The following is a 14,130-nucleotide window of genomic DNA, read 5'->3' as shown; positions in this document are numbered from 1 at the left end:
ATACACATACACATACACACACATACACACACACACACACACACAGCGGTTCTTTCTTAAATTCAGTAGCCTGGGAGAGCAGAATGAAGTGAATACTGAGAGGGAGTGACTAAAAGTGACTAAATAATAGTGTCTGTGGTATACAAAAGCACAGACGACAACAATACCAAGAATCCACAGAGGGCACTGAGTTCAGTGGGTTGCACACCTACACACAGGTTTTGGATTAACGCTGGATAAATATTTTGTCCCGTGGAGGGGTGTGTTGCCTAAGCTACTAATATCGTACAAGCTAAATCACTGCTTCATTTGAGCCGAGGTGCCAACAATCTGCTCCAAACCAGTAATTATTATCATCAATAGGTTTGATCCGTTCTCCTCAAAATTCAAAGCTTATTCCAAATTTTCTTGATAATCTCCTCCTTTACTTCTGTATTTTTAAAATCTATTTAGTGTCAACACTTTCTCCTCTTCAGTTTAGATTATAAAAATAGACAAATATATACATAAATTCAAATTAAATGCTAACATAACCTTGAGAGTTACTTTTGGTGCAAAACAGGCCAGCTGAACATGCAAAAATTTAAAATTTCTGTAGAGGCAAGCACACAATTAAGCATTTTTTCCAATTATAAATGAATAATTAATTAATAGCTACTCAGGTTTAAAAAGAGCTTCTCTTTCAAGGACATTCATATTTTAACAAGGCCACACAAATTGAAGGGATACTCTACTAGGGATACTGAAGGGGGAAAATGTTTGTATGTTATGTGTCTGCAAAAAATTCTTCATTATCTGATTTTTGTCTAAGACAATAACCCTGATGATGTCATCCGAAAGCCAGCAAATCTAGGAACAGATTAAATGATTTATGGGAAATGTAGGATCCAGCATGTTTGGATTTCGTCCTATGTGAGGGTCTGAAGGTCAGCGCAGCACTAAACATCACAAATATATATCTGTTTGAATGTCTGATAGAGTTGTTTGAACATCAGATGCCATAAACGCTGTATGATGTAATTGGATCAAACTTCAGATCAGACTTTCACACACCCAATACTAGAAGCCCAGAACCATGTGGGCGATATTGAGCCAGTGAATTTGTGGTCTGTTTAACTTTGGGTCAAAGTTTAGTGTGTGTGGAAAGTTCTACATTGTAGTTCTGGCTGATGGACAGAGCTGCTTCCCAGGCTCCTGCAGCCTTAACATGCACATTACTCCTGCACCGCTGAGCTTGCAGGAGACAGTCCTCTCAAGCAGCAAGTGCATTAAACACACATTTCAGACACACAGCCCAAAGACAGTATATCAGGTGTCTAATATGAAACACTCATCTTTTTCCCAGCTCATCCTCTAGCAGGCACCACATGAGAATATCTGCAAGTTATTAGCGCCCCCGCATCCTGACCCTGCACAGCTTTCTCATGTGACTTTGATGAGGTAGCCTATGTCTGTTTGAATCTGTCTCCAAGCGTCTTTGCATGGGAGTCCTGCAGTGTATGTTTGTGTGATTATTAGATTGTCTTCAAAAACCAGCCTATATTACGTGTTTTTTTTACCTCTTTAAGCGTGTTGGTCAGCACTGAGAAGTGTCTTTATTGCTTAATCACACACAAACAAAATGGATTAATACTTGAGAAAGAGTAAACGAGAGACTGTTTTGTAATACTAAATCTTTGTCCAACATCAAAGTGTCTTTGTCTGTGTGTGAGGCCTGAAAGTGAAAATGTGCACATCTATAAAGCCTTAGAGAAAAGTGTCAGGTGCTTTAGCCAGGAAGTACTCATTTGCTGCTAAGCTATTAAGAACTACTTCAGTAGCTGCTTTTTCCTGAGTTTTGTTGCTCATTTCAAGAACTACTGTGAGGCTCCATAAGGGTACACTGATCCTTGTCCAACAGTCCAAACCCCTCTTTTCACCATGGCTAATAACCTAGATATGTTGTTAGCTTAGCACTTCATTACCCATATTTAACAACTGTGCTAATCTAAACAGCACACTAAAAGCACTCAAATGACAATAGAGCGCTTACTCAGCTGAGGCAGGTACTGTGGTGAGAAAGGGGAAAAGGGCATGAAAAGAGGAAGCAAAAAGAAAGGGAACAGAAAGGGAGACAATAGGGAAAGATCAGGTGAGGAGGTGGAGCTTCTGGTATTGTCACCCAGTAAAGTGGCTCATACCAGTGTCAGAATAGGTTAGAAATCCTCAATGCAACACTGTGCATTTGTCCTTTGTCACTGCTGTATGAATATTTAAGAGGTTAAGCTACCCCACTGCAGCTCAACAGTGCCCCCCAATGACAAGACACGCTCAGGACTGCAACGTTTTTACTGTGGTTTATGTCTTAAAGCTGCATGTAAGAGTTTAAAATATTGACATTATATACAAACCATCTACAAAGTTAAGGCATTTAACTTCAACACTCCTATTACCAACCACTGAACAGACACAAGTCTGCTTTTAGGTTTTAGTTCCTTGTTAAAATGCAAATTTAAAAAGAGACAACTTTGACCTATTTAATAAAACAAAAATAATGGTTGCTACACTGATATAAATGATTGTTCTCTTCTCAAATTACAAAAGTAAAAACATTCACCCTAGTAAGTTAGTAAACACATGGCAGGCCTCTCTTGATACAAACATTGCAATATTACATTAGACAATAAATTATTCCCTTGGCATGTGGTGTCGTCTGGCATCAAACAAAGGCACTGTGAAGAAATCTGGACAATTGGACAAAAAATTAGAATTAAAAAAACAGCAAGCTGTGCTTGTCCACCTCTTTGGCATAAGTGGTGCTGGCTTGATTATCTTGTTCTGGTAATACGCTTCATACAGTAATTAGCTTTGGCATGTGCAAGAAATGAATTCATTCTTTTTGACAAAAATGATGGCTTGTTTGATATGGCAGGCTTTGGCGACACATTACTTGGTGAATTGGTCCTTAACAGAGAGGCCTCATACATAAAAATACAACAAGTAACTGTGCTCTATGACGGATATGACTGATAATAGAAGGATAAGCAGATTTCTCATGGATGTGTGTGCTGTGCTGATCAAGTGCAAATAATGATCCAAAAATCAACACAGTGTCCTCATTTGTGCATTTAACTCATTCCTTTCCAAAAGCAGAGGGTTAGGAAGTTGGACTAGTTCTACTCTTTGTAACCCATTGCACCATCGTCTCTTGTACCATCTGGATATTTCCTCTCAGTGGAACAGACTGTGTCTGATTGAGCAAGTAGGATGGAGGTGAATTCAAACCCTGGCTTCAATGCTAAAATTGTGAAAGAAGCAGGTTCACAATCAGGAGTCGTCTCCAAAGTTTTGACTCAGTGTTGCAATACACTGATTCAGCTATCTGACATGCTTCCCTCCACTGGGTTGTGGGCCTTGTTGTCCTCTGTAGAGCCGTAAGACTGCTGATATTTTGGCCCCTGTGAGGCGCTTGCAGGCGATTTGGGATTAAGCACTCTGGGAAGGTAGACCTGTGATGACATAATAAAAAAGAGACGAGTAATGAACACAAACAAAAGGGCTCTTAAGGGTGTTTCTTAATATTTAGTTTAGTTTATTCTTTAATCCTCCCTGATGGGTGTGATGCAATACTGCATGTTAAATGTTGAGGATTAGGGAAAGATAACGCTCTGGAAAATTTATGAGGTGACCAAACACTTCCAAAATGAACTTGGCCTGTGAAAAAGACCAAAGTTCACTGTAAGAACAGCTCATTATGAACAACAATCAACTGTAAAACCTAGCAGCATATGTTAAGAAAAGGAACTTAACTTAATCCTCCAAAGCATGTGTAATCACTCAATCCCATAAAGTAAACTCGACTAAAAATGAATTATTGTAGTAATGACGCAGTTGTTTTAGTTCACTTAAACTTGTGCAGTATTTAAGTACTGGTGATATAATTTCAGTTTATTCCATTAAATTGTAAGATTATTACAAAACTGTAACTGTATAGTTTAGGATTTTTTAAAATTAGTTTCTATTTCAGTTCATAAATCATCATATGCCCAAGTATGCATCAATTCTTAAAGAATAAAGATTTGATTTTAGTCACATAAAAAACAAGTAGTAACTTAATTACAGCAGTAAGAATTACGTTTTTTTATGCTTAAATTGTTTGAGTTAATAAACTTAAATCATTTCGTGCAATCGGTTTCTTCAAACAGTTTGAGTTTAACTAACTTGTCGGGTTTTAAAGTATTTCAATTCTTTCATTTTATAATCATCTAATCTGTTGTGCTGGCATAATGGTATAATTTGTCTTCAAAAGCTTTGGTATTTTGTCCTAAACACATCTGATCTCTGTGGATTTTGTTATGGAACAAATATAATACCATGTTGTTTTCTTCCACTCCCTCTTCTGCATCTTCCTCATCCTCCTCATCTTTCTCCTTTTTCACCTGCAAAACAACACAAACAATATGAAGGCTCAGTGTAAAGGTGGCAAAAAAGTGACACGCACACACGCGCACACACAAGCACACAATGCTCACCTCATAGTTGTGCGGACTGAGGTACTTGAAATGGCCAAAGCAGGCGTAGCCGATGGAGATGAAGACGGTGATACACAGGGCGACCAGTGTGAATAGAGATGTGGGAGCCCAGAAACCTGAAACACCACATACACATTTAGTTTAAATAGCGGCATATAGATTTTATTTATTATGTGGCGACATGTAATTATATAGTAAGAGTGGGAGTTTTGGGAACTTTGAACATTGAGAGAAACACGTTGTCTGAGCCTTTTCAACTTTTAGGAAGTTTAACTTGACACATTAATTCTTTTAATTTTAGGCACGAGCTCAGTTTAGAAACTGTAACAATATATATGTTACATTTGATATAAAGAAAAAAAACAATAGCAGCTGTTTTCCGTAACTGATCGTAACTAATATCTTACCATATATTCTGACCACATACAACATTCAGAAATGGTGTCTGTATTTACAGGTTTATAACATCACTAGCTTTGGTTAAGCCCTAGTATTTAATTGCCATCAGTGAATCTCAGGTCACTTTAATGATGTTTACTCTTTCCAGGTATAGTTAATGCTTGGTTCTAACCTGTTCTGAGGACAGAAAAGAAGTAAAGCCATATTAGGCAGATGATGGGTGCAGCCAGAGCTTGATTGACAGCTTCCAGGTGGACCCGGCTGTCTAAGTGAGTTGGCAGATAGGCAAAGTACAGGTTGTGTTTGTCCACCAGATGCTTCAGCATCATGTACAGGAGACCTGTAGACACACACACACACACACAACACAGCCTTTAAAAACCCCACCATGGATGTGCCTGGAAATAAGTGTGTATAGGACACAGGACAGGTTGACCGATCAATCAAGAGAAATAGATCCACTGATGATATGATGAATGTGTTGAGTGCACGCTTGTGTACAGTGTACTACTCACCAAAAGGCACAATGATAGGACATATGATGCTGTAAGCCATAATGACAGTGAACACGCAAAGGGTCCAGCCATACATGGCTCCATATTCAAACTCATAGGCCTGGTTCTGTAAACAAAAGTCAAAACACAGTAGTTGACTTGTACATTTTGGGGTGAGGCTGAGAATAAAGCAAACCACAAACAAAATATTCTCTTCTTCTTCTCTAACTTTTCAGTTAAAATTTACACGAAAAGACAGCATATGAGAAAATACATGAATCATTGTTTGGCCAGAGCACTTATATATTATATATACATATTTCTATCACACATTGTACATCTGTTTATAGGCCGATTACACTTGTTTACATATTCTGCATACAACCAACAAAAGATATTCTGAAAGTGGTCACCATTTATAAATTTGACTAAGGACCCTTAAAAACAGTTGCACAGTATCACAAGACATTTCTCAAAAACGATTACTAAATATTTTTTAAATCTTCCACAAGTCACAGGTGGTTCATCAAACTTCATTAAGGATCAAAGATTAGTTCTCTGTTCCAGGCTTTATAAGATACTGAAACAAAATATAGTAAATGATTTTAGGTGTAGCATCCCTTTAATGGACAACGACATCACAAACCTGTTTGACATATTTCCTTTCAGCAGCTGAGCGAGCGAACAGCATGCGAATGGTGTAAAGCAGTAACCCTGGCAACCGCAGCAACTCCATCCCAGAGCCCACCAGGGCCGCTGTGATCACATAGTTGACAAAAAATGCCCCTTGGTCAGGTAAGAACACACACCTGGTGTAAGGAAGGAAAGGAAACAAAAAGAGAAAAGAGGACAATAAATTTGAACCAAAGACAATTTTACAAACATTTTTTTATTAAGAAAGTTTTTATTAAAATTACAACCAACCTTTAAAAAGTGAAATATGGAACTAGATTACATAACAATGCAGTCTTTGGTGACTGCAGCAATAGTGGGTTAAACATTGAAACAAAAGAGATGTTTGACTACAGCTGAACCTGAGTCACTAAACTCTTAATCTCTTTTTATACATATCAATCAGTGTGAGAGGACTATAAAATACTCTGAAAATCCTTAATTTAAATTGATTAGTACATTTTTAAAAAGCGAGAAGCAATAAGAGGAAATACTCACTCAAACCTCAGTTTCCCGCCTGAGAGAAACTCCTTATCAAACAGCCAGCGGAAAAACACTGCGAGACTTAACAGAGAAAAACAGAAACGAATCCATTAGCCTGGGAGGGGTCCCTTTCAGCCACTTCTTTATGTGGCATTTTAATGTATAAACATATGAACATGTCAACTGCAACTCACATTCTCCAGTGTGAATGTTCCCAATTTGTTACTGTTACTGATTGATAGAGTAAACTACAACTAAATTATTACAATAAATAAACAATTAGCCTAGACGCTGGGCAAACTTTTGCCTATTCAAACTGATGGTAATGCAAATTACCTGGTGAGTCCTAGCGAAGGCAGGATAAGCACCATGAAGAGCAGGAAGAAGTACAGCTTACGCATCATGCTCAGCTGCTCACTGGACCTGGGACATACATGGCACCGGATCAAAACATGTACCTTCTTCCTCAGAAACCAATCACTACAGTACCAATGTGTGTGTAATACCTGGTCCAGTGTGCTTCTCCTAGAGTAGAATAGTAGACTATGGTGGGCAGCAGCGCAGAGAAGGTCCACAGCAGGAGAGTGGGGAAGAACTGACTGATGATAGGGCTCTAGGGTGAAAAACAAAACAAACTTAGCTTGGAAAAGCAGAATTGTGACAAGTATGAGTGTCTGCACGTGTGAGTCTCACATTGAGATAGTAGATGGGCTTAGTCACGTTGAACTTGTCAATGGTGTTGATTATGATGGTGGGAGTTGTGAGGAAGGTGAGCAGGAAAAAAAGGAAGAAGTTGATGGTCATGTAGCGCATGTACCAGGAGAAACCCCGCACTGAGAGACTTTGCCTGTAGGAATGGGGGAAAAAGAAATAACAGAGGCAACAGAGCAGTTACACACAACCAGGCAGTTCAAAGCAGAGAAAACACAACAGTGTCGGGTTCCTCCCACACAGATTTCTATTCCTCTTCCTCAGGGAACTGAATCAAAATATTTTTACATTTAGGTATTTAGCTTAAGTTAAACATTTCACTGATGACATTATCCACAGCAAAGGGGTGTCCCTAATCCATCCTAGGATCACTTTAATGGCTCAATACCAGCTAAAATAAATCATCATAATCCAATCTTTTCGGTCCTGAACTCTATAGTGTTTTTTTAGCTGCCGCTGACCGTTGCATTCGCCAGTTAAAATGAGGAACCAGCCAGCAATAGGTCCCATCAGCTGTCGCTATATCCATGAGTAACTTGATGGCACCAGCGGATAACTTCACATCAATTTCAGAAATCGCATTTAGCCGTTAATCTTTTATTCATATCATATTCATATTAATAATTTAAGATGATCAACTTAAAAAAATTATGTGTGCTAAATTTGGAAGGCCATACCTGTTAATGGATCTGATACATATTTTATCAACATTTAGGGAAATATTAGCTCTGATTTGGTATCGGCAGTTACCGAATATGAAAGGACTAATGACTATGTTTCACTGTTACGCATTACAACGTATAAAAAAATAAAAACTTAATTGGAGTCATTCATTTGGCCATCAGACTTTTTTAAAAGAATAAGATCATATGATCCCACTAAAAATAAGGTAATGATAATATTGAATTATTGCCCAGCCATATTGGCACCAGTATTATAAATACCAAGTCATATGATCTGCCCAGAGCAATTAGTGTGTGAAGGGTTGGTGTTTCAGACTTTACCAATATACATTTTTGGGATGGTGTGCAAAGCTGACCCTCCACTTGTACACTTTCAGAGGTACACAGTTGGATGAAGGTTGGGGCTGCCTCCCACAGCAGCAGCTTCTGTCACCACACTCAAGTGCATTGAAGTCTTTCAGAATGCTGAAATTAGTAAATGACAGCTGTTACACATTAGCCAGCTTTCAACAATAACAACTGCCCAAAGGCCTGCTTCCAGTAAAAATACATGTGAGGACAATAAAATCCAGAGATCACCGTCCTGATTAGGCAAGAGACAAAACAAAATAAAAAACAGAGAAGCAAGACTAGTCAGCTGATATAATACCGCTGCCAGACAGCTACTTGTGGTAAAAAACATTGGCACGTACTATATGCCAACCAATTATTCCTGGTATTTCCTTCTCTTATAAATACAGACACAGGTCCTGCCAGAAAAACACCTTTAAACTGGCACTCACTGCTTGGCCATAGCCTCAGTCTGCAAGGTGACGAAGGCAATCCCCAGGGGGCGCTCTGGCACCACTTCTGACTGCTTCCTCACTTCTTCCAGCAGGTCTTTTTCTTTCGTACTGTAGTATTCAATAGCATCAACCTGGAGAAAGACACACAAAGATTAAATGCTGTAGTAAAACTGAAACAAGCCTTTTCATTTTATCACAATATTTAGAGTTTGCAGTAATAATAATATGTATATGCACTATTTGCTTACGTTTCTTAACCTAAATTGTGAAATAAAAACTGAAAGCACCCAGAACCCTTGCACAAAACCTGACTTATCATCTGGTCCATCTCACCTTCCCAGAGCTGGCGCAGCAGCAGAGCTGACCACACAAACGTGGGTTAATCAGCTCACGTGTCCCTGTGTTGTCTAAGATACGCTCATAATAGCGCAGGTTTTTTCCAGCTCTCACCCTGGGGTGAAGAAAACAAACAAAAACGCACATACAAGTTGGTTTAACTTAGTAAAAATACAGCTAAATAGCTCTAAACATTTTAAATACACATATCTAGGCCTGGAATATGGATCACATGTTGATGCTTAAATTTGTGGGCCATAAAACTCAATAATGGATAGGAGGCTAAAACGCTCACTACAGCTGCTGTGTGAGGTGACTATTATTTCATAATGCAAAATATTCATTAGTAGCACACACCAAAAAGAAACCCAATTATTTACAATGAACTGTGCACAATAAGGCTCTATGGGTCATGACTTTGTGGCCATTTCTATTTGCACATGCCGGCATGTGCTCAATGACACAGATCACATGATTCTTTTTTAACGGTCATTTCTGACTTCTTACCTTTCCTTATCAAGGTACATGAGCTTAGCCACGTCATAGCCCAGGGTCACAGCACACACTTTACAGGTAGGGTACGCCTCTCTATACAAAAACAGCACTGACATTGAGGAATGGAGAAAGTGGCCACCATTTAAAGTGACATGCAAGTTCACTACAGCAAAATTCAATCTAACAAAGAACGCAAAAACAATTGTCACTTGAGCCTACTCACGAGAAATGGGTCTTTATATCTTCCGCTGTTGCTCTTTTAGGTACTGAACACACAAACAAAGTGTTTCTGGTCTACAAAAAGAAAGACAGTATGATCATTATAGGTGAGTGAAATTCATCATCTACTTGATATAATTAAACAGTCTTTCATTATGTGCTCAGCTCCTCAGAGACGAGGGAATCCAACGTAAAATAAGACAATAAGACAATAAAAGAAGTAATATGCACAAGTAAAATGACTCTATTCAAATGTATACATTTATAGGAGACATTTAGACCAAGTGTAGATGCGCATAGCTTTAATTAATCTTGTATTCTTGTAGTCAGAGACTTACTGTATCTCTGCGCAGGTCTTTGATTTTTGATGTGTGACATCGCAGCAGAATAACTGTGAGGAACAGGTACAGAACTGCAAACACCGTATGCAGCCATAACAGGTTGTTTCTAGAAGGAAGGAAATTGATAAGACACTAAGATGCACTTTGTCATGACCAAACCACAAAACTGTTTCCTGTTCCAGTACAAACTTTTGTTTATACATTGTATGCTGTAGTTACCCTTTTTGAAGATTGCCAACAGTTGTCCTTCCAAAACTCTCTGGGTCGTAACCTAAAAAACATGAACAGCATTAAAAGAAAACTTAAAGAAATTCAGTCAGAATACAGGCAACCTAACCTTAGATTTCAAAGAAATTGTTTTAATAATCAATTGGTCAAAATCAGCTATTAAAAACAGAACATACTTTAGTGAACAGTCACTGATTGTGAAGTGGACAGTGCAGCTGCTGAGTTTTGATTGCTTGATTCACATTTGAAGCCATCATAAAACACACTAATTACACACCTGACTCATAATCTGAACATAAAACAGCCTCAGAAATATGTAAGCTGTCATTTTAGCTATTAACGGACACTGGTTGCCATCACCATTGTACACCAACCTACCCTGCAGGTCTCCAGTCAGGTTGACAGGCAGTATGATTCCGAGGGAGGTGACAACAATGATCATCAGCAGGGCGATCAGATGACGTTGGAAGGACAGGTAGTGAACAGCATCCATGCCACATCTGGCTTTTATTTTTTCTTTGCTAACACACACACACACATAAATATACACTCACTGATTGGAAGGAATCAACACATGGCTTGTATACACAGCGTGATAAACAATGACCAGCAAACAAACTACACTCACTCCATTCTGAGGATGTAAGGCAGCCAAGAGCAGAATCCCTAAACAGAAAGAGATACATTTCGATTACATTGACATACAAGACTTGAGACTTCAACCACATTAATACAATATCATGTCAAGTCAGCACAATAAAAATCATCTCAGTTTTTTTTTAAATGCGTTTTAAACAGCAGCGCTAATAAGCCAGTTGGTCATGATGTGATACATATAAGGTGATTATTTATCTCACTTACCTCGTTACTTATTCTTTTATGCTTTATGAATACTGATTTTACAGCTGAAACTGATGACAAGATTTTCTTTTACATACCAGTTCATACTCAAGGTCATCCACGCTGGACAGAATTGATGACTTGTGTCCACTCCGACGTTGTGTTGACTCAGTTAACCTGATGGATAAAGTTCAAAGTCAGAGACTAAATCACTGTTCTGGTCAGTATTTATGTATATATGTTACTTGTAGCGCTTGTCTATCATGGTAATAATGAACTCTGAAGTGTGTGAGATCATGAACTGACCCATCGTCTGCAACTAATGCCAGACGTCCATAGTCCCAGAACTTCCGCCTGATAATACTGAAGAGGATCAGCAACACCTGTGGGTGGCATGAGAAATAGAACCAGTCAGCTTTCACGTCATTGTTTGACATGAGTAAAGTTCCTAAAAAAAAAAAAATGATGCAATTTAAGTTAATGCTTAATATTGCATAATGGGAAACACATTCTTGTGCAATTTTTGAAGTGCCACAAAGAAAATACAAAGCACCTACAAGGACAATACAGAAAGAAAACATATCAGTCTTCCAGTCTTCAACACACGCAGGAGGACAGACACGTACCATAAAGACACAGAAATCAAGCAGTAACACAACTGGCACTCCTCCAAATTTGACCCCCTTGAGTACGGTGCTCTGTTTGGAGCTGATGCAGCTACTGTTGTCCAGGATGTTTGGGGAACTGGTGTAATTTCTGTCCAGCAGGGGCCACTGCTCCCACCACAGGGAAGACATCACTGGAGCAGAACCAGCCGTTTGTCTGCAGAGATTGATCACAGTATATTTTGAGAAATGTCCCGGGAAAAATAGTACAGCAGCAAGTAACAATTATTTTCATGACTGGTTAATCTGTCAGTTTATTGTTTAGTTCATAAAATATCTGAAAATATTGAAGAATGTAGGTCACAGTTTCTCAGAGCCCAAGGTGACGTCTTCAAATTGGCGTCCCGTGTACCGAGGCTGAGTCCTTGCTGCAGCAGGCCGGGGTTCGATTCCGACCTGCGGCCCTTTGCTGCCTGTCATCCCCTCTCTCTCTGCCCCCCTTTACTGTCTATCTTCAGCTGTCACTATCATATAAAGGCAATAAAAGCCCCAAAAAATACTAAAAAATAAAAATAGAAAAAGGAGAACCAGAAAGCATTTTTTTTTTGTGGTGATGTCTTTGGTTGCACTGAAAGCCTACCAGCTCTTGTTTCCAGTTTCAGATCTTATGAAAGTAGCAAAATAACAGTTTCTACATACTAACACGCAAGTAAATCTTAAGTAAGGGGATGTTGTGGGATTTGAATGTTGTTCTCATTATGCAGCAGAATGGGCCCTCTCTGGTGTCATAATATTTTATATATATATATATTTTAACATAATATCCTTGGAATATTATTAAAGTAGAGCTGTAAGTATATCAATTAAATCATGTGTTCAAATAAAAAAAAAGTGTAGTGATGCATTTATTGATCAAACAGTTTGAAATAAACAAGAAACAGTAACTCTAATGAAGAATAAGGAAAAGAATAATGAAAACTGACTGTGGAAAAACAACTTTACTCAGATATAATTGTCGGAAACAACTGGCAGAACTTCCATGGCAGACCAGAGAGAGTCAATGTGATCGTGGGCTCACTGAAACACAGTTATTAAACTACAGTTACTATGTAAAATGAAAAGAAACTTGAATGGTTGCTGAAAGTGCGAGACGTAGGGACAGTTGCAGGACAGTGAGGAGTAACTTCATTTCAAGCCCTGGTTGTGGAAAAAACAAGACATCTGGGGACGTCACCTTTTCACATTTCATGGACCAAACAACTAATCCATTAATCGAGAAAATGCTTCACAGTTAAAACCGCTAGTGAAAGTTGTATTGTTAGTTGCAGCTCTACTTTACAGCCGTATTGCTGGTGAAGCTAAAGCTAGTAATATCTACTTTATATATTGCTGGGTACTACTAAACTGACCGCCTGAATTTGTATGAAGAATAGAAACTATGTAGATATGTATAAAGTTCATATCTACATCTGAATTGTTCAAAAGAAGTTCAAAGTAACATTAAATGGAAACAAAGTGCCTGAGAAGTACAGTACTTGAGTTACCACTTCTTGATTATTTGACTATATTTAGAAAGACAAGTGTAGCATCATAATTACAACAGTGGGTTTTAATTTGTCTAACATTAAAAGGCTGTCAGTGACTGTGTGGTTGCACTGCTTCAGTCCATGTCCAATCCCAAATCTTCACAGGTCATTAACAAGGCCCTCGAGCCCCCACCGTCCCTAAAATAGATGGAGCACGCACCCAGAGTCACGCGGACGCAGTTATAAAGTGATGGAGTTAAAAGTTTATAACATGGCCGCTGACTTTTGTCTGTAAAACCTGATGGCGAGATAACAACACTTGTAAAGTCTGTTTGACTGCAGATACTTCTCTCTCCTCCTCGTCCTGACAGCTGTTTGATATTGTCACTCTCCTGACTGAACCCACTGTGTGTTGGTTAGTGTAGAGAACTTCTAGACTCACCGAGCTTTAAGGTAAACAAACGCCTGCTGTGTCGATGTGTTTGGACGGGCTGGTTAAAGCTACAGTGTACACAAGTTATAGGAAAAGTTTGCTACGTTAATGCTAATGAGGCAATGTTAAGATAAAGTTTCCCAACGGGCTACGCCAACATCCGGTAACATAACTTAATTTACATGTCTGAAAATAGCACAAGCATCTTGTTTCCAGGTAACCTGCATCGGTATGCGGCATTAAGCCGGTCCTACCTGCGTTTCTGTCTGTTAGCTCAGCGAGAAGGAACCGTCTTTATAAAGTAGACACTCTCCGCTGCGTCCCTTCCCCTTTATGTTCCGCGTATGCGCAGAAGCTGCAGTACCGCTG

General features: G+C 38.8%; 1 protein-coding gene across 2 annotated transcripts; it reads right to left on the bottom strand.

Annotated features, from left to right (window-relative positions):
• Positions 1-2,313: 2,313 nt before the first annotated feature.
• tmem63a (transmembrane protein 63A) lies at positions 2,314-14,130 on the bottom strand. Of its 2 annotated transcripts, none has more exons than XM_035678199.1 (23): positions 14,016-14,130; positions 11,824-12,019; positions 11,504-11,580; positions 11,296-11,374; positions 10,986-11,023; positions 10,736-10,878; positions 10,349-10,400; positions 10,127-10,235; positions 9,793-9,863; positions 9,582-9,662; positions 9,072-9,189; positions 8,736-8,869; positions 8,275-8,418; positions 7,253-7,406; positions 7,066-7,172; positions 6,896-6,982; positions 6,575-6,640; positions 6,051-6,213; positions 5,426-5,531; positions 5,083-5,250; positions 4,512-4,627; positions 4,353-4,418; positions 2,314-3,488 (listed from the first exon to the last, which is right to left on the bottom strand). In XM_035678199.1, the coding sequence occupies exons 2-23, from the start codon at positions 11,992-11,994 to the stop codon at positions 3,354-3,356; spliced, it is 2,385 nt and encodes a 794-aa protein (XP_035534092.1). In that variant the 5' UTR covers positions 11,995-12,019; positions 14,016-14,130; the 3' UTR covers positions 2,314-3,353. The 2 variants fall into 2 exon arrangements, with proteins under 2 accessions (XP_035534092.1, XP_035534093.1); XM_035678200.1 differs by lacking the exon at positions 14,016-14,130 and adding an exon at positions 13,771-13,945.

The sequence above is a fragment of the Morone saxatilis genome, unplaced genomic scaffold (assembly GCF_004916995.1).
Source record: "Morone saxatilis isolate NCDOM2014 unplaced genomic scaffold, NCSU_SB_2.0 Contig7, whole genome shotgun sequence".
Classification (NCBI taxonomy): Eukaryota; Metazoa; Chordata; class Actinopteri; family Moronidae; genus Morone; species Morone saxatilis.
The sequence above is the reverse complement of the archived record's forward strand: the minus strand, read 5'-3'. Positions and strand labels throughout refer to the sequence as shown.

Coding starts and splice junctions, on each gene's coding strand:
- tmem63a (XM_035678199.1), bottom strand. CDS start 11,994: ATGTCTTCCCTGTGGTGGGAGCAGTGGCCCCTGCTGGACAGAAATTAC. Junction 10,401..10,735: donor CCTGACTGGAGACCTGCAGG/GTAGGTTGGTGT, acceptor CATGTTTTTTAG/GTTACGACCCAGAGAGTTTT. Junction 9,864..10,126: donor AAGACCTGCGCAGAGATACA/GTAAGTCTCTGA, acceptor TTCTTTTTGTAG/ACCAGAAACACTTTGTTTGT.